This window comes from Oryzias latipes, chromosome 9 (genome assembly GCF_053564925.1).
Source record: "Oryzias latipes strain Hd-rR chromosome 9, Olatipes_Hd-rR_3.1".
Classification (NCBI taxonomy): Eukaryota; Metazoa; Chordata; class Actinopteri; order Beloniformes; family Adrianichthyidae; genus Oryzias; species Oryzias latipes.
The window spans coordinates 18,131,416-18,158,499 of NC_136245.1; the positions used below are offsets into that span (position 1 = coordinate 18,131,416).

Consider the following 27,084-nt stretch of genomic DNA (forward strand, 5'->3'; position numbering starts at 1 on the left):
GGGAAATTTGAAGGTCCAGCCTTTCATTAACCTCTTGCCCAGTGCTAACTTTGGTAGGATGCAACTTTTACGAGGGGAGTGTCATGAAGATAAATCTAAGCAAAGGATGGGCAAACAAAACATTGGACTGCATATAAAAAACGAGGATGTTTCATCCTTTACTGGGAACATTTCCGACGGTAAGTGAACGCATCACAACTTCCTCTGTCTGTAAGCCGCGCCTGTTTTCTCTCGGTGGGGCTGGAGGTTCCCCGACGGACCCGCGTCCACCTATCAGCAGAAAAAAACAAAACAAAACATGTGAAAGAAGGGAGTCTTATTAAAGCGGGGGGACTTGAAAAGCTTTAAATTGTCAAGGGGGGGAAACTTTTTCATTCGTGCGAAGTGCTCGTCAGGGAGCAAATGGACAGCGGTGGAGGAGCGTGGAAGTGGAAGCCTCTCCAACGGTAGACTGCACCGTCCGTCCGTCTGTCCGGGGGGCTGCTCGCACTTATTGTGTCCGTCAGCCATAGGAGGTTGAAGGGGATTCACCGGGTGAGCCTTTGCGTTTCACATTTGCTCAGAACGAGGGCTAACAGGTCTGCGTAGCGAAAAGGAACTAAGCTAATGAGTCACACTTGCACACAGCGTGTACTATCTTTAAAAATCAGTTTGAAATTTGGTTCATTTTAGCCTCCAAAAACAAAGACATCTATCACTCGAACGCGCCTTGTTGTTCAGCACTTTTAAGCTTTTCACTTTTGCCTCTAAGTCTAATGTGCTGGTTTGTTGTGCGCGCGCAGAATTTTGAGTTGACGTTGTAAACACACGCGGAAACGTCCATGTGCCACACACACATGCAGGGACGCACACACAGGCCTTTTAACACACTTATTTCTTCATTATATCTGCATGATTTTTCATAGTAATTCATGATATTTATTTATTCATTCATTTCATTTCTGTTTCTGAAATGCACCAGACGCATTCATTGCTCTGTGGAAAAACACTCTGACCAATTGGAGGTCAGTAGCAGAGCTGAGGTTCTATTTGTTTTGTGGCCTGAACAAATGCCAGAGACTTGACTTCCAGCCTCTGCTTGTGTCTCTTTGTTTTGATTTCAAGAGATTTTTTTTCTAAATTGCTCATGACTAAAATAATGACTATTTGGAATGACAAGACAATGGCCGATCTGTGAGTAGTGTGTCTGACTTCATGGGTTGGCAAGACAAGTGCTTCTCAAGGTTTTGTTATCCAACAATGCACCCTCTGTTAAAAAAGACAAAAAAAAAAGAAAAGAAAAAAGAGAAGAGTCAAGTACCACCTCAAAGGAAAACAAGAAGCTTTATTTATTGCACTGAGGTAATTCTGAAAGTGCTTCAGAGACAAAAAGCTTTGGCAGCATCAGGACCAAAATAAAACAAAACAAACAAAAGATTGACAGCAATAGAAATAATGAAAAAAAACCCAGATCGAATTATATTGTTTTCACAACTTAAACTGTGCAAAAAATCAATAGAATCAATAGTCTTTGATTGAATGTTATGAAAATATTTAAAAGATAATAATTTACGTATTTACAAATGCATAATGAATGACTTAAAAGTGAATAGACACTCTTATGCATAAATATAAATTATTAAACTGAGAGGAAATTGTTTAGAGCACAAAATATGTATCTTTTATTTGTGAAAATTGTTGTTGTTTTTTTTGTCTGTGTAGGGTAAACCAGCCACAAAGTGCACACAGCAACAGTGTAGCCTTTCTAGGACAAAAGTGTGTTATTTGGGCTTGATCTGTTGTTTTGTGTGAAAAATTTCTGTTGGACATATTTAAGATTAAAAAAAAACTTGAACTTTTCTTTTTACTTGTTTTACATTTGATTTTTTTTGTCATTGGAATTCCTTTAAAAACACACATTGTACAAAAGTAAATATTTAACTAAAGAAAAGGAGAAACCTTTCTACTCAAATAGAAATTTACAATGTCTTTGCATCTGATTCACCTGCACTGCTGCCCAAATAATTTTAGCAGAAATAATAACAATAATACCAAATAAGTCAGATCTTGAGTTTAAAGTTAACCCATGGTCATGTAAACACATTTTCTCACTCTGTAATTAGCATTGGAAGTATGAGAACATGTTTAGAACAAGCTGGTTGAAGCAGTGCAGCCATCAGGCTCAAACATGCTGGGTAGTAAAAAAAAATTCCCTGAATGATCTTGAGTTTCTTTCCAGATTTGCAAATCTGACCCCACTTCTTCCTAGCAACTCAAAGATGTGTGTTGTTCTGTAGTGATGTCACTTTCAAGTTGTGTGGTGGTCTGTGTCTCTGATGCATTGATCATACAACCCCACTTCTCTGTTAAAGTTACTGTAGGATAATACGTCCACAGAGACAGCAGAGACGGCGCTACACCAGCAGACAGTGTTGCAGAGTATCATTTTAAAGAAAAGTGCAATTGAAGCCTTTTTTTTCTGCAGTGTCATTTCCTTGCACACTTGCTCACCTTGGTTTAACAGACCTGCTCTGGTGTTGGCCATGCTTGGGTTGCACAATTCTAGACTTACATTAGTTTATTTTGTAGAAAACCCACATTTAATCCCTTTGTGTTGTTTTTCAACATTTCTGAAAAGTCAAGTGAACACAGACGGGAGGTAGAGCCATCTCTGCCTTCCCTACTGTAATTGGTGCCATGTGTTTGGCTGTGTTTAGGTCTAGGAATGTTATTCACAGTCTGTTGTTGACAAGAGGAACTACTGTCACCTTGCTCCAACACAGCCAGCTGTTGATAACTAATGTATGAATAGGCTATTTATTATTTGGTAATTGCCTTGTCTCACCCAAAATGGTGATTTTCTTTGTTCAGCTCGTGCTGCGTATTCCCTCTGCTTGAATTTTTTTGAGCTTGCCTGTTGTTATGTCACCCCTTTTTATTCACCCGCACTGGTTTAAAAAATACCTGACAAGAGTAAAAATATAAACATCTGAATAACAATCATAATTTATACATTTTTTTTTTTGTAAAGAAAAAAAACACAGTACAATAAAACACATTGTACTTATTATTTTTTATAAATTCCTTACCATTCTGTCTTGCATGTCTTTGAGAAGTGACAAACCGTGTCTCCTCAGGTAAGCAGATCCGTATACCATGCCTACAGGGGATGGCACCAGCCGCTTCCCTGTCTTCTTGGGCTCCTCTAACCACCCAAGATGTCCGGGTTATGTTCCCGGCCGAGTGGCTCCCGTCCGCTCGCCTCCGCCTGCCAAAGCCCCACCACCTCCACCGTCAAAACCTCGCGGCCTGCTGCTGGAACAACAGCCTACATCTAGTTTCTCAGAGGTGAACCAACGCAGGGAGCGCGTTCAAAACCTCCAGCGAAGAAAGAACACGCTGATCTGCTGCGGAATGTCACTGGGCGCCTTCTTCCTCACGCTCATTCTCGTCTTCTGTCTCAAGAGTAGAGATGTGTTGGATGGTTGGTAATAATATATAATGACTACCGGTATATACATGCGTGTAGTTTAAAAATACAAGTTATTTCCTTATGAATTCTGTTTATTTCTATCTACAGAAAACTGTCCGGACCACAACCTGTCCCTTAGTAGCTGGAATCCAGGCCATCAACCAGATATGGACGTCTTTGTCCGAAGGGGATATTTGCTAAGGCTGGAATCTTCTGCGACCATGCGTTCACTTACTATTCAGTCAGGAGGTAAACAGAGATTGTGTGGAATGAAAAATAGTCTGTTATGGTGAAGAACAGCCCTGCGTATTTGTGGGTTTAGTAACAGAACTCTGCAACTGGGAAGACACACGAGTTTTCCAAAGTCATCATTCGGTCAGGGTGTTTTGGTTTTTAGATACTGTCATGTTTACCATAATCTCCAGCAAACTCTTGTTTAGTTGGTGTCTAAGCTATCTAATTTAATGTGTTTTTTTTTGTTTATGTTTTTTTTACTGGGTAAGCTATCATTGATAAATGTCAGTAAAAGTATGATTCAATTTAACAATTATAATTTGTATTTGCTGATACGATTAATAGTAGATATTGGTTCACTTTGACTGATGCAATTCGATCTTAATAACTTTCCTAAAATCGATCCAGGACATCTTTTACCAAAAATTGAAGCGTGTTTTTCCTCCACCTTTTTTCCAGGTAGGGTAGTTTTTGCAGACAGCTCTGATGGCTCCAAAACCATCACCTTGAGAACACACTACATCCTCATTGAAGGAGGTGGATCTTTTCATATTGGCTCTCCCAAATGTCGCTACCGATCTCAAGCCACCATCGCCCTCATGGGCCGCTCAGATGATACGATCATCCCTGAGGTCCCCGGATTCGGTCGTAAATTTATGGGTGTAATGGGTGGTGGCACCCTAGAGCTACATGGCGCAGAGAGAATTTCTTGGTCTCTGCTGACTCGGACCATTCCGGCGTCCGGGTTGGCTGCAGGGGATTATTCTTTCCAGAGGAACTTCCACAGAGGCATCAATCTGCGTGTGGTGGACCAGGATACAGCTGCTATTGTGTTTTCGGAACGCTACGACACCTATGAGCTGCGTAATGACAGTCGACGGCTCACCCAGCTCCTCCGTTCTTTGCCTGCTGGTCGCATTGTTGCTGTAGCTGTTGGAGACTCTGCTGACAAAAATTTCTTAGATGAAACCAAGAAAGCCTTTGCAGAGATACTCGGCAGCAGATTTGCCCATAATCTCAAGTACAGGTAAGCACAGATTTTCAAGACACATTGTTAACAAATTAACAACTCTCCCGGTGCTAGTAAAGAACATTTGGTCTTTCTTTTTTATTTTTATTTTTTTATTTTATTAATAATGGTTCAAGTTCATAGAGGTCTCTGTGAATGACTGTACAATCCCATTGTTCTATGCTTGGCCTTGGATGAAGATGCCCTCTTATGTATCTTTTTATTTGCCAATTTCCTTGAATATTTCCGAGTCACTTTTCTTGCATCTGTGTCTTGTGTGTTTCTGCCATATCACTGTCCAGCAGAAAAGGAAGGACGTACAGGATGATGAGGCCATGGCCAGAGTTTCCAGGATTTGTGCAAAAACTGGCAATGCTGCAGCATTTATGTTCCCTGAAAGGCATTTGCTTTTCAGTGTGTAGAGACCAAACCCGAAGTCAAAGGGTCACTGGTTCTTTTCCCACATTCATTTCCGCTGACGAGGGCAGGAGTGCTGACACGACTTGTTTCTTATTTTTTGTAATATTGTTATTATTATTTTAAATCCACATAAGTTGTCCCTGCTTGATGTTGACATTTTTCAATCTTTTCATCCACCCAACTGTTTTTTAAGGCACAGTTGTGTTTGCTGACTATTTTTATGTTTTATGTTAATTTTATAGGTTTTATCTTGAAGGTTTTTTTTTTTTTGAAAATATCTTAAAAATTAAGATCCACTAAGAAGTAGATCAGTTTAAGATCACAAGGCATAAGTGTCTAATCTAGTTTTACCAGAGATTAGTAAATGCATCTCATAGACATTACATTATACAACGTAATGTCAATACAATTTAAAAAAATGAACAAGAAAGATGTGTGAAACGCCCAAAAACTGTTGAGCTGCTCTACAGGGCCATGTTTGGGATCATACACCCCTCCTAAATACTCATGGAATTCACCATCCACACCCTCTAGATTTTAGTCTGAAATGATTTCACCCCATTCTTTATTTAGTCATTGCCATTTTACAATAATGCTCTCATCATTTCTTCATTTTAAATGTTCTATCTGAATCGAGTTTTATTTATTTTATAAAACTACTATGAGTTATATTCAATGGGGTGCAATGTCTTCAGAGGAAATGGTGACAGTTTTTTCTGTCTTTTTCATTGTTTAAACAAAGATGAGCTTTTGAAGTCTATCCCTTCTTTTTACCATTAGTGGTAATTTCTTGGGTTGTTTCAGGGAAGCGTGGGCTTTGGTCTCTGTGGTTGGTGGGGATAATTCCTCGTGTTCAGAAGCTGTGAGGGAACACGAAAACCTCAACACCGGAGGCAGAGCGGTGGCAAGACGAAACTTCACCACTCCTGATGGAGTTCGCTTCTCCGTCACTGCTTACAGCGAATGGAAAACTGGTAAGGAGAGTTTTTTTTTTTTTTATAGATTCAATCAAACTTATTACGGTTTTTAAGGTATAATTTTTAGTGAAAATTTTGGTTTTACCGAATTGTGTCATTGTAAAAAGAAAAAATCAGTTTTTAGTCATGTTTGGTGTCATTATTGTGAATTATCCAGATGCTTAGACCGACGTTGGTGTAAAATGCCCATCAATTACTATTTTAGAAAAATACTTCTTTCTAATTTTGTATTTATTTATTTTAAATTTTTCACTAAACCTTGTTGTCACTTTTTTGTTGTTTTTTGTTGTGTATTGAATTTAAATGTCTTATTTTTAAAGTTTTTATCAATAATTTCCAAAATAAGCCATCCTGAAAATGAGGAAAAAAAGTGATTTGGTGATGTTATTGTAGTGATGAGAGGGAGTATACGCAAGTATAAATCAAATCTAATCAAACTTTATTTAAATAATACTTTTCCTATAAAAAAAAACAAATTGCTGTACATTAATACAAAACAACATAAATAAAATAAAAACAAGCACGAAAATTTAAAAAACAAGCACAAAAATTAAAAGAACAAGCACACAAATTTAAAGAGCCCCCTCCCCTTACCCAGAACCCCCCCCCCCCCACCCCTTTTACACCTCCCACCCCCTAACTGATGGGGAAAGACTATGAGAAATAGGAAATAGGCTGAGCAAAAACAAAATGTTTGTTATTGAAAACGCTATTAATAATTGGAACCTCCATCTCTGTGAACAGCTGCATAACCAGCCAAGTGCAGCATCACAGGCGGGGCCGGCCTCACCACAGCTAAGCGGAGGTGCAGGCCCCCATCTAGAGCAGCAGCAGCGGCTGAACAGCAGCCGACCCAGAGGGAGACAATCCAACTGAAGAATCAACGGAAATGAAAATAAAAATGAGAATTAAAGAGTAAACGTACTGATAAAAGCAATAAACAATAAATCATTGAAATGAGGTAGATTAAAATAAATCATTAATAACCTAAAATTCATAAAACAAGATAAGATGGATAAATAAATACAAAATTAAAAATAAAGAAATAAATAAAACAATAGAAGTGTAAATGTACTAAATGTAAATTTAGTAAAAACAACGCCCAGGTTTCTGACTGTTTCTGAATGGCTTGATGAAAGTTCCGTTAGCTTTTTCTCTCTTACCTTCAGGGCCGATAGCTACAATTCCCGTTTTTTTTCCTGGTTAATCCATGATTCTACAGTTTAAAATACAGTTTAAAAGTGCTTCTATTGATCTTGTGTCATCAGGAGACATACACTAGCTATGTACAGCTGGGTATCGTTTGTATATCTATAAAAGCTGATGTTGCGACCTCTGATAACATTCCCTAGAGGAAGCATGTAAATATTGAAAAGCAAGGGGCCAAGGATGGAACCTTGAGGCACACCACAATTGATTTCATGGACCCCAGAAAAGTGTGTGTCCATGCTTACCATAAAGTTTCTCTCCATGAGATAAGAGTCAAACCACTTGATAACAGTCCCTGAAAGGCCAAGACTTTTAAGTCTGTTTACAATGATCAAGTGATCATCAGTATCAAAAGCTGAACTAAGATCTAGTAGAACCAGTACTGAGATCTGACCTGAATCCAGGGCACACCTGATATCATCAACTATTTTTAACAAGGCTGTCTCAGTACTGTGGTTTTTCTAAAGCCAGAGTGGTTTATCCCAAAGACATTGTTTTGCTAGAGAAGCTCATTAAGCTGAATAAAAACAAGTTTTTCTAAAACCTTGCTTAAAAATGGCAAGATGGACACAGGTCTGTAGTTATTAAAAACAGAAGGGTCTAAATTGGTTTGCTTTAGTAAGGGTTTCACCACTGCAGTTCTAAAGGCAGCAGGAAAAATACCCGTCTATAGAGAGGAGTTGATAATATTTGAAATCTCACTCTCAAAAGACCCGTAAAATTATTTCAAAAGTGATGTGGAGGTAGGATCTAAAAAAATCAGGTAGTTGGATTAACTTGGAAGAAATTTTGACCAAGTGTTGCAGCTTCAACCAGGTCAAAACTGTCCAGTTCTTCCTCAGGTAAAGTCCAGCCATCATTGCCATTAAAAATAATTTTCTGTTCATTTATGATGTTAGATCTCACAGAAGCCATCTTGCTCCTGAAGAGGTCTGCAAAGTCCTCAAACAATGAGGCAGCAGCTGGCATTGTGTATTTCTTTGTTACAGTTGATCAAAGATTAAATTGTGGTGGCGAGGACTCTGGGGTTATTTTTATTTACAGAGAGGATGTTTGAAGTATAAATTCCTGGTCTGTTTTACTGTTTGGTTATATAGCTTTAGCGGGTTTTGGTATATTTGATAGTTGTCGGCAATGGCTAAGCCCCCCCTTAATGCCTTGTTGAACTCACCAGGTTACCCCATCATGGGCTTCCAGGTGGATGCTGAAGATCAGGTGGTGCTAAACTTGCAGGATGAGGTAAAGCAGACCTGGCAACCAGGTGATAAAATTGTAATTGCTAGCACGGACTACTCCATGCACCAGGCTGAAGAGTTTACCCTGTTGCCCTGCCCCCATTGTACCAAGACACAAGTGAAAATAAAAGGTGAGTGAATGAATAGCTTTTTATGAATGAATAGCTTTTATTGTCACATGTACAGCTTTTACACCGACATACGAGATGAATCAACCCAGTAATTCTTTTTTTATTTTACATTCTTATTTTTTCCATGATTTATGTGAGCAACAGTTGTGCTTCACGAAGACAAATGACTTAATGGGGAAAACAAGGAATAAATATAGCAGTGGAGAATCTTAGAAGTTAGTCTGGAGGCTATAGAGATAAATAATTCTAACAACACTCCATCCTGCTTAAATTGTTTACCTAAGATAATTTTAGTATTTCTTTTTAATGAATGAATGAAGGGAATGAAGAGCATTTATTTGATTTTTGGCGGTCCAAAAGATACTACAGTAAACCCTTGTTTTTCGCGGTGGTTCCGTTCCAAAAAGAACCCGTGATAGGCAAAATCCGTGAAGTAGAAACCTCTATTTTTTTTACAATTATTATACAATTAAATACTCTATTATACATTGAAAAGAAAGAACAAACCATTTTACAGGCTCAAGCATTTGTTTCCCAAATAAAAGTACTTTAGAAACGTTTTTTTTCAACAAATAACTTCTGTACTGTACTGTCAAATAATAATTTCAATCATCAATGTGAACATAGGGCTTCAAATCGCGGAGATAAGCCCCGCCCACCCCGACCCGAGTATTGGATTAAACTGGAGAAAATTTAAAATGATTATGAAAATAATACAGTACATTCGGACAAATAGTGACTCAGGTGTATTTCACTGCTCTTCAGACTGAGCCGCTGCATCCTGACTCCACTCTGCAGTGTTTTCTTCATTTGAAGCCCGCGGTGCAGCTGTGTTTGTTCGGGGGAAGAACATAGTGATAGGCAGTTGTTGTCGCTCTTTTTTCTATGGGTTTTAGAGAAACTCGAAATTGCAAGATGATTTGCACGTACATGTTGTAAAATTGGCAAGCTGTTTTACAGACGTGTACATATTAAACTGCAACTTTATTGACGCACAGGTAGAGAAGAAGCGGAGTGACTTTTTAGCCAATCAGAATGCAGAACACAATGCACGACGCAAATCCGTGAAGTAGCGAAACCGTGAAAAGTAAACCGTGTTATAGCAAGGAATCACTGTATACGGTAGTTTTTGGGACTGTTCAAATACAGCTTTTTTGTCATGCTGTTTCTTGAATTGCTTTTTTTTTGTTTTTTAGAAAGCCCTTTCAAGCACGTTAAGTGTGGGATTTTTCTCTCTCTCATGTCCCTCAAAGTCTGAGGTTTTCCCTTTTTTTATAATTTTTTTAATGTGCAGTTCTTCTGAATTTTGCACAGGCTGACCTTTTGGTGGAACGCTCTGGATTGGAAAAGAAAAGATGATTATTTACAACTCAGAAAGTCTGAAATCACTCAGATCAAGTGTCAAGCATAGTCACAAGTCTCTATTGGGATGACTCACATGTTACCAGAGTCCACCTGTCATCAGTGTATTGACAGGAAATGAAATGACAAAAAAAACTGACATCATTTACCATAGTTTTTGAAATAAAATAGCTGTAGTTTAGGTTCGTTTTGTGAAGTCCTGGGGTCTTTAGACACATCTCTCAATAGCTTTCTTTCCAGTCTTTGACATCCTTTGCTGCCTACGTCTGCCAGCCTAGATCTGTTCTGTGTGGCTCTCATTGAATTTCTTGATACCTCTCACTCCAGTTATAGACACTTCAAAACACCTTGTAAATTCTTCTCCTGCTTTGTGAGCATCAATAATCCTTTTTCTCAAGTCTGATTTCTTTTGATTTTGGCATAATGCTTTTTCAAGGAGCAATTAAAAGCTGTACTTAGGATTTTAGACTGTGTGTAAAAAGAGAGAAAACCTTCAGGTTTGACTTGATTTTAGAAGCTTAGAACATGACAAAGGTAAAGCAAATCATTGCACAACAAGGGGTAATAATTTTGACCTTCTTTGTTTTTGTGTGAACTTATTTTTTTTATACATGCAAAGTAAAATAAAATAGGCATCCCAAATGAAGCTAGGATGTTATAAATAGATTTGTTAAAAATTATTTTCCCTGTTAGGTCACCAATCAAAGTTTTTCACTGTAGTCTTTAAGTGTGATCAGCAGATTTCATGTTTTTATTTTTGGCTCAGTGGAGCATCATTTCCTTTGCAGATGTTGCAATGATGTAAAATTTTTGGAAGAAACTAAGGAAATTAGGGTTTAACAATGTTTATAAGTTGTAGAGGTTTTTACTGGCACTCTTAGACTCGCATGTTTTTACTGTACATTCCTGTAATTTGGTTTTTCAGCCTCTTTTTTTTTAACTGTGAAATTCTCAACTGGAAACCTTTTTTGTTTGTGACAAATGCGCTGATTTCATCAGAGTTTTATGAGCTAACCTCTGAAGGAGCAGTTTGTTTTAGCATAGTTTTGTGTTGAAAACACGACTAAATTAGGACAAGCAGAGGAATCTGCTGCACATTGTTTTTGGCATTTGCACGCTTTTAGCAAATTGACTTTCCAACCTAATGCAGTCTTATTAATGATTGATCAAGAATGTCTGTTAATGCTTCAAATGTATTTGATTCGCTCTAGTTTTGCATGTATTCTTTTTTATTCATAATTCTTGAGATATTTGGATTTTGCAAACCAAACAGTCTCTCTGTGGAAAGTCTTTTTTTTTTTTTTTGTCTTCTCACTTTTGCACTTTGCTGTCACATTTGACCAGCCCTCTTCTCCTCTGTGCTCAATAGGGAAGCCTCAATACACCCATGTTGGAGAGGTAATCGATGGAGTGGACATGCGTGCTGAAGTCGCTCTGCTGTCCAGAAATATTCTAATCTATGGAGAAATGGAAAACTCGTGCTATGGAAATTTTTGCCAGTACTTTAACTATGACACTTTTGGGGGTCACATCAAGGTATGACTGTGGATGGGTGGTGGTCTTTTTAAAATACAGTCACTTTTTAAGTCTGGACTTGTGGAAATATTTCATAATTTATTTGTTGCTTTTTTTGACTGTTCTTATCTTGGAAAGTTTGGATTTTTCTGTATTTCTGAGTCAAAAATAGACTTTTAAGCCAAATTAGCAAAACCAAATGTCGCTTTTTCACCAATAGTTTTGAATTCTTTAAATAATGAATTGATAGGTATGAAATTAGCTACATCCCAAAGACTTTTTATGCCGTCAACACTTAATAATTTGGGTGAAATCCGTTGTACATACACTTTAACAAAATCTAAAATAAAGTTAAACCTGTTGAATCATACTTTATTTAAATAGTTTTGAATTGGGTTGAAGAACAATTTGGATTTTCATGTATAAAAGCTGAAGAGTTTTACTGTTAGTTAGCAACACATGAACGTGAAATGTGATTTACTTACTCAGACCAGAAACCACACTGTGATATGCTACTGACATTGGGAGGGCTCATTTGTTGAGAGACAGATTTAAGATTTATGTTTTTATTAGACAGCGGAGCAGGAGTTTGCTGGGAGTTAGTCCTTTGGAATAATCAAAAAACTTCAATGAAACAGAAAAAAACGTTTTCAGGAAAGGGTTATAAAAAACAACAGAAAAGAAAACTCCTGTTTTAGTCCTTCCTGCTGCCAGGAGAAATTTAAAATTTATGAACATTTTTTATTTGTAGCTTAAGCATGACAAAGTTCACAAAAAATACAAGAAAAGTGTAAAGTGTGAAATGAAGCATTTTAGCTTAATTCTTTTTAGGGAATTCTTTTTTTTTAATTTGTGGAATTTATTGCTTTGCTTCTATATTTGTAGGGTTTATAAAATGTGGACCCCTTTGAACCTTAGTCTGTCTTTAACATTTGCCAGGTTTTTCTTTTTCTTTTCATCACTGCATGATCAGACTTTTATAAAAGTTTCAAAGTAGAAAGTTATTTGAAATTGGTGAAGAATATCATGACAATTCAAACCCTGAATTTGGTCTATAGTTCAACCAGATGTTTTTGTGACTTAATCTGTGTACTACCCACAAGAAAACTAGTGCAATTTAAACAGGGCAGACTATATTTCTTTAGCAGTATAATGTAAGTTTAATGATTTAAAAAAGAATCAGTTTTTCACCTCTGCCCATCATTCGCAGGTGTTGCGTAACTTCTCGTCAGTACACCTGTCACACGTGGAGTTGAAGAACATGGGTCAGCAACGGGAAAAAGGCCGCTACCCCGTCCACTTTCACATGTGTGGTGATGTCGACCAGATGGGAGGATACTCGGAGCCCACCTATGTGGACGGACTGTCCATACATCACTCTTTCTCCCGATGTTTGACAATCCACACTACCAATGGGCTCCTGGTTAGTCATAGCCATGACATGGAAATGTGTATACCATTGCTCATCTTGTTACAGTAGATTACTATAAACTAGACCAAGAGGTATGCTTACAGATACCAAGCCTCTCATTACACAGCAGTGTTCCCCACCACCTCAGACACTCACACTCAGCAACTCTCTGCTGATCATGAAAAACTGACTCAAGGTCATATAAACAACAGTATGTGAGGTAATCCTCTTGGCTCAAAATTCCCCACACACTGACTGAATAATATTTGTGAGAGAAATCCCTGCCTGCACACACTCCACACAATAATCTATGTCTCTATGGCTCAGGAGCTTGTACCACATACTCCAGCGTACACTAGAATGATTTTTGTCAGGTATTTCATAATTGATAAGAACTCCTTAAGTGTCATCTTGACTTGAGCAACGACTCAAATTACACTGACGAGAATATTACTATCATTGGTTGGGTGCTTTGTTTCGTTATAGTAAAGTAGGTGTAGATATGCTCCTTCTAATGAGGATCACATGATGCTGATAGTCTATCTGAACTCTTAAATCACCAGATTATTGCTCAGTTTTTTTATGATAGGAGGGAGGTGATGGAAAACGTTTTGTTTTTTGTTTTTTTTACAATGGCATGTTTTAAAAACTCATAGAATTATTACTGTGAGGTATATTATTTAAATATATTATATTATATTAAACAATGTTTAGCAAGGTAAGGTTTTTGCGTCACGTCTGATATTAAAGGTATTCCTTTTTTGTTAGCAGCTGCTCGCTTTCATTAAGTTTTTTCCATCTTCTGCCGGCCAGCTGTTTAACGGAAAGGGAAAACCCTTAATACCGGAAGTGACGTAAACACTTTACCTTGCTAAACATTGTTGTTATTTTTATTGTAGCAATACTGTTTAAAAAATGCTTTTGGACTGTTTTATGTATTTATAATGTCCATATAAAGAAACCAGCAATAAACAACTTTTAAGAATCATACACAATTAGTTTTATATTACGTCCCTTTCTGTTAGAAGCAGTGTCTCCGCTTTCGTTGTTGTTTCTGAATTTTGTAATTTGTAGCGGAATTGTTTTTTGTCATTTGGCAATTTGTTCAGTGATTTGGTTTTGTGTTTCAGTATTTGTTCATTTGTACTAGGATGTGTTGTTGTCCCTTTAAAAAAAAAAAAGGCTTTAAACATCAGTCTTTCTTAACACTCTTATTTAACTTTCTCCATCCCTCTTTGACTTAGGTGAAGAACACTGTTGGTTACGACACATTGGGCCATTGTTTTTTCATGGAGGATGGGATAGAACAGCGAAACACTCTGTTTCACAACCTTGGCCTGTTGACTCGACCTGGGACTCTTCTGCCAACTGATCGCAATGAGACTGTTTGTGTCAGCATGAAGGAGAACGTTTACAAGGGCTACACTCCCTCCCCAAGTACAGAGTGCAAGTAAGAGCTTCTGATCAGTGTTTGCATAATTGAAGATTTAGGTTTTATAATAAGGGAATAAACACAACTTTTTGCAGGCTTGGTAGATTACTTTTCCAAGAGTTAAAAAATAAAGTATGGAAGTAATACAATTAACACGATTTCTTTGTGTTTGTGTTACTGGTATGTCTAGATGTAAAAAGAGTCGCATCTTGTAATGAAGATGTTTTAAATGTCAAGTTATTAAAAAGATGCAACAAAAAACGGGTTTCAGCAGGAAAACAGTCAATGCATTTAGAGCATGATACAACACATGGTGTGCAGCATTTTATCTGTGTAATCAAACATGTTTAGATCATGTTTGTTCACAGTGCAAAAGTATATTTAGAAAAACCATCTGATTTAGTAACTTGTAAACACTCTTAAATTCCCACTCCAATCATATTTTGAGTATGCAGGCAACAATGCAGCTTTCCTGTTTGAAAACCTTCACTTGTGGAACTTAAAAACTGACATGCTCGAAGACTTTGAAGATATTAACATTTATTAAAAAAAACAAACACTATTTTAAAACAATGGTTGTGGTATCCAGCCCTGGAAAAATGTCTCCACATTTGATTTTTTGTTCTCATAAATTGTTGGACTTCACAACAGTTTACAATTTCCTTATAGCTTATTTTAATTAGTAAATGTAAAACAAATATATTACACATAGCAATAAGAAAACTACTACTACCTTCCTATCATTCATGGTATTATTTCAGTTAACAAATACACAGCTTAATAAGCAGAGCAAAGTAGTTTTTATTAATCAAAGCTTTTACTATTGAGTCTGTATGTAAATGGTTGCAGACACACGTAAAAGAAAAGCTAATGATTCACATCCTCTTGACAGAAGTGCTGAACAAGAGATTGACTGAACAGAGGTAACTGTCTCTCCTGTTTGTTAGACAGTTTTATGTCAGGACTTAAAGAAATGGCTCTGCATAGATGCAGGAAGGCCTATCTGTGCTTTTTCTATGGGAGTTGTAGATCTTGGCCAGGATTTTTTTCTTTTCCTTCCAGGGAAGATCCTGGAAGGGGAGGATTGTTGAGAGAACCATACCAAAATCACGAGTGCCTTTGATGTGAACCCTCCTCCTTATGAGGCCCCGTGTCTGTTATTTTCTGTTCATGCGTGTGTTATCATTTCTTTGTCTGTGTGTGGTGGGGGGGGTGTTTTGCAGGGCAGTCTCAACATTCTGGATTGCCAACCCCAACAACAACCTCATCAGCAATGCAGCTGCTGGCTCTCAGGTAGTAGCAAAAAATAGTCTTTTTCTTACAAGTTAATAAATACAGAAAAGAGAAAGTGTTGTTGAAAGTTTAAAGTGGCTTTAGAGTGGAAAATGAAAGAATTTTGTAGACTTTACAAAGTGATCCATCAATAAAAATGGACTTAACAAGCTTTAGCGTTTGACGTAAGAGACACTCTTAAGTTTTCATATTGGAAAATATAATGTGTATTTTGGCACAAATAAATAGAGGTGTGACGGTGTCTTGGTTATTCGTCAGTAGGGGGTATTTTCAGTTGAACTTAAAATTCATGTCAGCACTGCAGAGAGACCTAAACATAAAGAGTAGTACGTGACGATAACAATTGGCACTGTTGCACATGAAACATTTCTCCATTTCTTTTTTTGTCCTTCTTTTTCCAGGATGCTGGCATATTTTTTGTGTTCCACAGTTCTTCTACAGGAGACTCTCATGGACTTGTACCAGAGACCAGGGCAGAGCTCACCCCTCTTGGAATTTTTTACAACAACCGTGTGCACTCCAACTTTAAGGTGGCATTAGTATTAGTGTACCTCTCGGCATAGCACTGGAAGCTGTTTTTCTTTGTGTTGTTTCTGCCCAAATGGTTCACACAGACCGAATGCAGTAGTTATAAAATATATATATATTGGTCATAATCCGTGAGTTTACCTTTTTCTTGCCAACATGCATGCATAAACACAGACCTATGAGTGAGCTCCACAATGGTGCTCTGTTGTGTAATGACAGGTAGAAGGCAGGTGAACTGTAAGCTCTTTGTTCTGTGTGACCACAGCAGCCCTCCATAAAGGAAAGAACCCTAAGGTTGAAGACTAGACTTTGCTTATACAAACTGTAAGGCCAGATTTGAGTTTGCTTAAGAAGGGCACACAAATCTTACTCTTGTCCTCTTTTTTTATTATTACAGCTCACATTTAAAAATATATATTTGGAAAAAAAAAGAGAACTTCCTGTTAAACTCTGTCCAGTAAAGTTCAGCTTAATTTAATTATAAACCTTACCGCATGGTACATCAATTTACTAGCATCACTACCACAATGCATTCAAGCAATAAAAAAAATCTATTTCAGTTTCCGTAGTTAAATGCAGTATCAAAGAAAGGGTTTTTATGTTGCAGTGATATTGTTGTTTTGTTGTTTTTGTAGGCAGGACTATTCATTGATAAAGGTGTGAAGACCACCAATGCAAGCGCTGCCGATCCACGGGAATACCTCTGCTTAGAGAACAGTGCCAGGTCTGTATGTGGGATCTGCAGCAAGTTTACCAACTTATTAAGACTACAACTAGATATTATATTTTATTACCACAACACTGTTTTCAGTGTTTTTTGAAAGTTTGTGTTATTGGACACCAAGTCTCATTTTTGTGTGTTGTATATTTCACATGTGGACTATGACAGAGTTTTGCGTGTTTTAATGTTGTGGTTTGTTCTCACATGCATCATGTTGTAAGTATGAAGCTATTTGTGGTTTACTAATGTTTGTTCAATGCCACTGTTAATAAATGTATCTGTTTATAGTCAGTGAAAGCTTTGCATTGTCTGTCCACGGGGATACAACCATTGACAGGGATAGACAGATGGATTTATGGCGTGTTCCTGGATTTTTGTGGAAATTGGTTAGGTCTGTGTTGACAGAGAAAATAAGGCTTCACTGATAGTTTCCACTGGAAGCCAATGCCGCCTTCAACTGGATGGAAAAAATGTTGGTGTCCGCTGAGAGTCCCGGGTGCACACACTAGCTGAATGCACACATACACTGTGTTAGTGTAAGGGTTTGTGCTCAAAAGAGGACAGAATTGAAATGCGTAACTGTTCTGTTATAGAGAGGGAATGTTGTGATTGCAGAGAATTCCATTGAAAGCGTTTTTGAGAGAATTATGAGGATGTGTAATAATTTGATGATACAAAACAGGAATAGTTAAATTTGTTTTGAGGAATTCTTCAGTCGTGGTTTTCATAAATCTGCGAGGATAAACATGTGAATTCAGATTTGGATTGTAACAAAATTCTGCTGCTTTTCCTCTAGATTCCGCCCTCATCTGAATGCCGACCCTAATCAGCCCCGGGTGGCGGCCGTCATCGACACTCTGATCTCTTTTAAAAACAATGACTTGGGGGCCTGGATAAGAGGAGGAGACATCATCATCCAGAACTCGGGGTGAGATGCGCTATGGTTGGGGTTCTGTTACACTGAGCTACAACACTGACTGTAGTTTCCAAAGTTAACCAAAGATTACTGGTTTAAGTTTAAAGACCTACTTCAATGAAAATCATGTTTTCTTTTGTTTTGCATTTCTTTATTCAAATTGTTGTGAACAGATGACAAAATGCTAAATGGCATATTTGTGACATAGAAAATGCATCAGGCGGGCCACAAGCTCCCTGCCCCGCTCCATTCGGATGCATTCAACTGCAGGTCCATGTGTGTTTTTGTTTTCCTGGTCTAAGCTGAAATCATCTGGCTAAAAACTGTACAGTTGGACAGCACCGATATCGCTCGCCATTTTTGTTGCACCGATAATGTTAGGTTGGGGCTGTAAGCTAGCAGGAAAATCTATAAACAGAACTCTCAGTAACGAGGAGGGGAAGAGGGGGCCGGGTTGCTTGGCGTCAATGGTCCTGTCCACAACTCGGGTGAATTTTTAAGGAACTACACCGCTCTGCAGGAAATGGCAAAAATGTTTTGCTTTTGGCTAAAAATGGCATAAATGGGATTGCTTTTAAAAAAGCTCAAAAAATGACCAGAGTGGGACTTTAAAGAAATAGTGAAAAAAATAAGAGCATCGGTTTTTGCTGCAAATAATTGAAGGTTCTGCTGCTTCTAAAGCTTGTTTTTCTAATTCACATTGTTTTATGCTACAGTCTATAGGTAGTATTCAAAGAGCAACTAACAAATGATATATAGTAACATAATTTAAAGTTTGTCTGTCTGGTTTTTATTTTTAAGTCGTTGATTCTTCCCAGTAACCAATAATGCAGGTACTGCTTGTTGATGCTAAACTTTTCTTTTTTCTTTTACAGCTTTGCTGACAATGGAGTTGGTCTGTCTTTTGCCAGGTGTGTCCTCCAAGTCATTAAGATTTTATATTACTTGAAAGCACACAAGAGCAGTCAAACATGTCTGACTGGATTCTGTTTCATTATCTCTCAGTGATGGCAGCTACCCGAAAGATGAAGGTTCAAGCCAGGAGGTGAAACAGTCCCTGTTTGTGGGTGAAAGTCGCAACCGAGGAAACAACGGGGGGCAAAATAAATACTGGGGACCAGGAGGGGTTGATGGAAAATTCAGAACACTGCCTAGAAACAGGTACGTTACACATATATATATATATACACATTCGGGCGGCCGTGGTGCAGCGGTAGGGCGGTCGTCCCATGATCGTAAGGTTGCAGGTTCGATTCCCGCCTTGCACGCCCATGAGTCGAAGTGTCCTTGGGCAAGACACTGAACCCCACCTTGCCTCTGGTGGTAGGCGGGCGCCTGTGTTTGGCAGCGGAGCGACCACCAGTGTGTGACTGTGTGTGTGAATGTGTGTGTGACTGGGTGAATGGGTCTGTGACTGTAAAGCGCTTTGTCCTTGTAGGAAGAAAGGCGCTATATAAGTATACGCCATTTACCATTTACATATTCGGAATAATATGCGAGTCTGAGAGAGAAACTAGGGAACTACAGTCATTTGATTTCTAGAATAGTGTTAAAAACCGAAACAGAGGCAAGTAAATCCTCATTAGGCCAAGAAAGGTTACAGCTGTTTCAAACTAAGAAAAACCTTTAAGAGGAAATTCTGTTTTGTCACTTCCTTCTTTTTTTAATTTTAAGACATTTAAAAAAAGCTGCAAGAATATGACTTCTAGCATCCTGGTAATGAAAAACTGTATTTTTATCTTTTCTCAGAAGCATCAGTGGCAGCTTGAGCTTCTCTGTTTACTGGCTTGCTCACCTATGTTTCTTTGCTTTTCTCATAATTTCTGCAGTTTCTCTTTGATAAGAGAAATTTCTGGCTTTTTATCCAGTTCTCATTATTTCCGATTTTGACCTTCGGACACTTCCCTATAATGATCATTTATTATTTGTGGGATTTTTAAAAGAAGGCATACCAGAACTTTCCTTGTGAACAGGCACACCAGACAGGAATTTTGGGCTGTTTTTCGGACATCTTTTCATTTAGAAAACATATTTTATACATTTAAAAAAAAAGTAAGGATACTGTTACACAAGGCAAGTGTAGTAGTAGTTTTATCTTTATGTGTTTTGCAATACTATCTTTTTTAGGCCCGTTTCGTTACTTTACAGATTTTGGTCTGGCATCTAGCTCAGTAAGCCCGTCTGGTGTCTCATTGTTTTCAGAATCATTTAACACTTTATTGTTCCTTTCTAGAAAGAATAGTTTTACTTGACCGGACACATGAAAAAAGTTAAAAAAACAAAAACAAGACTGCGTTGCAATATTTTTTTATGTAAAAGTATATTTAAGGATTGTACACAGATTTTTTTGTATTTTTGAGTTCCAAGTTGAATAAGAACCCCCCCCCCCCATCTAACTTGCTGCATTAAAAAATGTTATTTTTTTATCTAAACCATCATCTTATAGACAGTTTTCTGAAATGTTATCTTCCAAACAAGGGCCAACATAAAATCCTCCCTTCTTGCTTCAATAAACTAAACTGTTGGATCTGTTTCCATACTTCAGGACGTTTCCAATCAGAGGTTTCCAGATCTATGATGGCCCATTGAGGGTAATTCAGAGTACATTTCGTGGATTTATGCAAACACCAGAGCGTTTTACCAGTGCTGTAGGATTCAACTTAAAGAACACCTGGCAGCTCACTCCAAGAAACAACCTGTCTCAGCTCAGCTTCCACCCAGATGTGAGTAACCATTTGAGTTCAAAGATTTTCAAACATTGGTGTCAAAACTAGCACAAAAATTAAGAAAAAAACATTAAAATAAAAACACATTTTAATCAAAACAGCTAAGAGTGGCAATAGCTCTACAAAACTTGTGATGAACAGACTATTACTTCCACTGAAAAATAATTATTGCTGTTATTATAATTACATTTTTCTTTACCTTTTCTGAATCATACAAAATGGAAAAAAACAAGTTGTGCAGAGAGAAGAAAAAAAAAACATGAAAGTTCTCATCTTAAGTTGTGTGCTTTGCAAACGTTTATGATAACATATCAATTTACCTTTAAAGTCCTTACAAGTAATTTAGAGCTTTAACGTGTATGGAGGTACATGCATGTCTCATGCAGAAATGCAAACAAACAAGTCAACTAAAGTATTTTTTATAGACATCTTCAGATGCTTGTTTTAATTCTTTCATCCTTGTGAATCATTTAAACTCCAGCAAATGATTTTTAATTGGAAATCTTATCAGTAAACCTTTTGTTGAAAATGTATTCAATTTTCCAAAGTATGAGTTGGAAAAACAAACACGAAGAAACTTGATTCTGACAAAGCATTGTTCTTTTTTAATAGAAAATGAAATGTGTTTTTCTGTGTTTTTAAAAATATTTTTTTTTACCATCTTTACAAACAATTAGGATTTATGTATTCCTACAGTTTGTCAGTCTGTGCTGCTTGTGTATAGTGAAGCTCTCTAGTTCTAGTTCACATGTGATCATGTGATTGTCTCACGTTATAATTTTGAAGCAGTGGCGCCCTCTTGTGGAGGCACAGTAAAGTGCTCTTGTATATTTCTTTCTGGATTTTCAGCCAACAGTGTATTTTATGTTCTTTAACTCAACATCAGTGCTTTCACAGTTCCGTCTGGAGGTTTTGTTAAACCTCTCAACATTTACAAACTATTTGGTTTCACCAAAGCAACTCAACGATATAATTTTACCCTCTCTGTCTGCATAACTATTTAAAATGTCTGTTTTCATTAAATTTATACTAAAGAAAATAAACAGGGTTGGGGAACTACAGTGTTTGATTACCTTTCAGAGTAAAGGTGCTAAAGTTTCTTCCCCTGGTTCCTCCAGTTCATATAAAACTTTAGCTGTGTGAAGAACTGTATATTGACTAAAATATAAAAGCAGAATTTATTTTGGCATTACACCGGGTTCTTGGATTAACTTTTTAATGAAAAAACTTCTCAGAGGAATTGTACTTCATAAAGTTTTTATAAAAATCCTCAGCAGCTGAACTTAAAAGTGCATTTAAGCTCTCAAACTAAATTGTTGTACATCAATCAAGTCATTACGTGTTTATTGACTGTCTCCTAACAAATGATGTCATCAGGTAAAACTCCAGGCATTTTTTGGTCGTCCTGGACAGTGGTTTGAAGGGAATGACCTAGACGGGGACAAGAACTCAATTTTTCATGACGTGGACGGGTCAGTGACTGGTTATCCGGACACCTATGCTGGTCGAGCAGACAATTACCTCATCCAACATCCTGGTTGTGTGAAGCTTCTTCAGTGGAATGCAGTGACCTGCAGCGGCCGTTACTCTCAGGTTTGAGACACTGGAATCAAAACCCACCCCGCAGATCTTTTCTTCATCTGTGCCCTCATACTCCCTTTTATCCTTCCGTCTTCTGAAGGTGTTTATTCAGACACAGGGTGCTCCAAACCTCATGATATCCATCAGCAGAGACGAGTATCCTGATGCTCCTCTGGTACTGAGGGGGACTAACAGCCAGGGGGCGCTGTCTCAGCAGTACCAACCTGTACTAATGATGAGCAAGAGCTACACTCTGCACTGGAATGGACCAGCACCAAGAGAAACAGTTCTTTCCCTCATTAACTTTGATAAGTGAGTAACTGCATGAAAAATAGTGTGAAACCAAAGGTTTTTTCTCCAACTGTAGTTTAGCATTTTCTCCCTTTTCTCCATCTCTCAGAGAGGACTGGGTGTTGGTGGGACTCTGTTACCCATCAGACACCACATTCCAGATCATGTCTGACATCTACAACAGGCAGTTGAACACATTTGAAGACATTACAGACTACGGCACTGTGTCATCTCTCGCTCAACTGGAGGCGAGGCCGATGGAAAGAAAGTATTTCTTTGACCGCTCTGTTGGGTGAGAAAAGTCAAATTCAGTTTTTTTTTCAGTTTCGCTTTTTCTAATACAGTTAGCTTTCCTTCTTAATATAATTGTTTAGTTTAGCTTTAAATCCAATGGAACATAATTTGCAAACCACACGTTCAGTTGTCATTTAATACTTTTTTATCTGTAAAACTATAAACCCTTTTGATGGTTAATTTCACTCTCCCTATTTTCCCATGGGTCTGCATTGTGCCCAGCTTGTTGTGGTTCTACCTTCAGGCTCGATTTAATCGTGATGGTCACAGCTACTGTTCAACTAAAGGCTGTGAAAGAGTGAAAGTCATGGCCACAACCACGTCCAAACAGACATGTAATTGCACAGCCAAGGCCTACCCCAAGTACTCAAAGACCCCCTCTGCAGTGGTGCCTATGCCAACTCAAAACACTCTGCCATGCAAAGACTGCGGTGCTAAACAAGTTTGTGTTATATCCCTCTACGAATAACTATTAGTCTGTCTACAACGCCAGTGTTAGTAACTGTATTTTTTTTTCTTCAGCTTGTGTTTTCCAGTGAGCCATGGACCTCTTACCTCAAGACTCAAGTGAAATCCCTCGGCATAAAACAGCTGGAGAACTCTAATAACGTTTCATTTATTACTGTAAGTGTCTTGTTTTGCTGCTATATTAATTCCAAAGCATTTTCTGGTTTGTTGGAAAAAAGACCTTTGATGGGGATGTTCATTCTTTTTTTTTTTTCATCTTTTAACAAATAGGTAAATGAAATTACCCTGCCTTTCTCTAAGCCTGGGTTCTTCGTTGTGTCAGTGGATGCCTGTTCTGGAAAAGTCACCAAAAAGAATTCATTTGCAAGGATGGATTCCAAGATGGAGCAGTTCCTAAAAACAGGGATACCAAACCGGTAGAAATGACTGTTCTTCATTGTTTAGCATTTCCCACAATAAGGAATTGATGATCGACCTTTGCAGACTCGTGCATGATGTACTGTTACGTTTGCCTGCAGGTCAATCGTTCTTATGGCAACACAAGGTCAGCCTGAAGGCTTGAGGGATTTAGCACCTCATCTAGTCTCCTTTGGTTTGGCCAAAGCCCCTGACCTGCTCAACAAAGGTGAATGACTCATAAGAAAGTCACTCTTTTTTTATTTTTTATTATCTGTGTGCTTAATATATTTGTCTTCAAAAAACCTTATCGATTCCTTTTCCCACCAGAGAGTTTAGGGCTGTGGGGGTTCCAGGGGGATTCTCCATCCCCATCATGGGTTTCACTGCAAACTGGGGAGGGTGAGGATGTCTTGGAGCTGCAGGAGCGCTACATCCCCCTAAATTTGGAGGTTTATGGCTGTTTGCCCCCCACAGCTCATTCACGCAAAGACTTGGAGCTTCTCAGAAAATCCACAGGACTCCAATAACCAATGTGAACCGTACAACTTGCCTAATCAAAACAGTCTTGCACACAAACACAAAAGCCAGCTGATGAATGTGAACTGCTGAACCTTTAATTTATTAACAGTGAGAAAGGTGATTTGTCACTTTCACATGGAAAGAAAGTGTGTTTTAATGAGCAGGGTGAGTATTTCTTTGACCTTGTTTGTGTTGCCTTAGGGCTTTTTTTTAGTCAATGCACTTTTTTAGAGACTTGAGAAGTTGCCATTTAGTCAAAGTTTTCAGACTCATCTATACAGTGTATTAGCTTGCAGACCAAAAAAGCCAAAGTAACCCACAAGAGTTGCTTTTCACTATCAATGTTAATTCTGCAGTAAATGGTTACAGAATACATCAGATTCACTGCCAAAGTAGAAACAAAATGGATTAGATACACAGGGACCCAAGGTAATTATGAAAATAAATTGCATTGTACCTGAAAGATGGGTTTAATTGGAAATGAAAATGAAACGGCCATCAGAGATTTAATCTGCAATACTAAGCCAAAAAATGAACATTTGGCATCACAATTCAGAGTCGGTGTGTTAGCTGTGCTGCTGAATAATAGGTCAAACCAAATGGCATCCATATTAATGGATGCTTAGTCATAAAGACAAACTGTATGCAGTAAAATAAACCAAATTATTCTGAGAAATATTGAATGAGTCCCAACTAAATGCAGTTGGAAGACAAAGTGTGTGAACCCCTTATATCACTTTCTGCACAAACTGGGAACAAGGTGTGTTCTGTTCTATATCCCACAGTAGAAAAACAAAGTCTTACATCCGTAACCACACAAGCAAATTTCATCATTTGCATTTAGCCTGCATGTAAAAATGTACTGCAGAAGGTGGAACATGCATGAGAACTTTTGGGTTTAACGACTGGCTGACTCTTTTGGCAGCAATAACCTCAAGCAGACATTTTCTCTTTTCTTCTGGATCCGACCGGCGCAATCGTCAGGAGAGGTTTTGGACTATTCATCTTTACAAAATGTTTTCAGTGCAACAACATCCTTTGGATGTTGAGAGTGAATCATTCCCTTAAGGTCATGCCCCAGCTACTCCACCTGGTTGATGTCAGGACTCTAACTGGGCCACTTTCTTTTAGTGCAGACATTCTGGTCATTATCCATCACCCATTGTTTTGCTGCATTTTAGTTGGTAGGAAGGTGGCCTCAACTTTTCCTACAAAATGTCCTGATACACTTTGAAATTCATTTTTCCCTCGATGATGGCAATCTGTTCAGGCCCTCAGGCAGTAAACAAACCTCAACCCATGATGCTCCCTCCTCCGTATTTCAAAGGTGGAATAAGGTTTTGATGTTTGTGTGCTGTGCCTTTTCCCCCCTCCACATAGTTCTATTCAGTTCCTTCCACACATCACAAAAAACAACACAACTTTGGTTTCATATGTCCGTGAAATATGTTGCCACTATTCTTGTGGAAGATTAAGGAGCTCTTTTCTTTTTGGACAGGAGACACTTCCTACTTAGTGTCCTTCCATGATTTTGTAATGTTTCCAGCCTAATACAAGACATTTCTTGATCTTTGGTGCTGTGACAGAAGAATGGTTCACATCAGGCAATGCTTCTAGAGAGCAGCTACTCAATATTGACATGTTGACATGCAGGGTGGCTTTAACCAGAAACCCCTCCACATTGATTGAACTCCAGATTGCTCATTCTTGACTCCATTTGGCTCTTGGATCAGTCATTTTCCAAGAGATTCAGAACCTCCTCCTTGCGCTGTCAATTTTGTCATGTTTTACCAAAGAAAAAAAAAATATGACGACAATAAACATGTTTTTGTGGTTTAAATTTAAACAATACAGAAATCAGAACATTTCTTCTTTCCAGTTTATGCAGAAATCTAAACGGTTTAAAAGGATTCACATACTTTAAAAAAAGATTATTTTGTGTATTTCTGCTTCTAATATAAGTAAATCTTTAACTGGAAAACATCCTCTGATCATCGCGCAGCTGTTCAACACCTAATGCACCTTTTTTGGATCCTTCTGTGGATTCACTGGATCTCATGTTCATATTTAGCTGATCCCTCTGACAGCTTCATAGAAGCTGGTTACTTGTGCTGTAAAAATGATGGATTTTCTTTGTACTTCCTCAAAAAATTGAATGTTCTTCCTGTTTGCCTTATTTATATCGTTTATTTGCATTATTTCCAATACAGCATCTTCTGATGGAATTACCTGAGACTGTCTGTTTCAAGTGTAACTATGAACTGTGTAATACTAAAGATAGATCTTGTACCTGCTGGGATAGATACAGCTTTACTTCGAGAAAAAGTGTTTAAATGTGTAGAAATGAGCAGGGCTCCCCCACTGAGAGTTGATGCATTTAGGACTGTGTTAGTATATGACTGAAGGATGAGGGAGAATGTTGGGAGTGTGAGAACTTTGTGGCCTTTTAAACCACTTCACTGTAAAACAAAAAACAAAAAAAAAGTCTGTTCATTCTTGTCTTTCGCCTTTCATTCAGTGACTCTTAAGATGCACAACCTACGTTCAATTTTATTTTGAATTTTGTTTTGTAATGACCTTTTGTAAATAGTTATTTTAGACTGATTATAGACTTGTATTAGATGACTGGTAGGCCGTGTTATGTGTGTTTTTGTTTGGTGTCAGTTAAGTAGCAATTGGTTTCAAAATTGACTAATAAAAAAAATCTTTGTGTTCAAATCTATGCATCTATTTTGTATTATTTTGGGTTTATTTATTTATTTGTGTTGATAGTCTTCTGGTCAAATGTCACCAGTGCATTAGTAGCTACTGGTACATAAAATAGCGCTAAATTTCAATTTTGTTTGCTAGCCTGATGTCACTTTTTTAAAAATTCTTTAAAAAATATCACCAGACTTCAAATTGTCAAAATTTCTCTATCAATAAGGACAATCTTGCTGTTTATTGTGGTAACCTTTACGGT

At 37.8% G+C, this 27,084-nt stretch overlaps 1 protein-coding gene across 2 annotated transcripts; it reads left to right on the top strand.

Annotated features, from left to right (window-relative positions):
- The first annotated feature begins 185 nt into the window (after positions 1–185).
- On the top strand, positions 186–26,840 carry cemip2 (cell migration inducing hyaluronidase 2). 2 transcript variants are annotated; one of them, XM_004072659.5, is made up of 24 exons: positions 186–534; positions 3,117–3,463; positions 3,560–3,700; positions 4,145–4,712; positions 5,919–6,088; positions 8,475–8,666; positions 11,398–11,564; positions 12,754–12,966; positions 14,199–14,404; positions 15,610–15,679; positions 16,081–16,209; positions 16,843–16,931; positions 17,725–17,856; positions 18,720–18,755; positions 18,850–19,005; positions 20,390–20,567; positions 21,948–22,163; positions 22,252–22,463; positions 22,552–22,734; positions 22,959–23,178; positions 23,259–23,360; positions 23,475–23,620; positions 23,723–23,829; positions 23,931–26,840. In XM_004072659.5, exons 2-24 carry the CDS (start codon positions 3,136–3,138, stop codon positions 24,128–24,130), a joined length of 4,161 nt encoding a protein of 1,386 aa, XP_004072707.1. In that variant the 5' UTR covers positions 186–534; positions 3,117–3,135; the 3' UTR covers positions 24,131–26,840. The 2 variants fall into 2 exon arrangements, with proteins under 2 accessions (XP_004072707.1, XP_078808959.1); XM_078952833.1 differs by having other exon boundaries at positions 336–446.
- Positions 26,841–27,084: the final 244 nt, after the last annotated feature.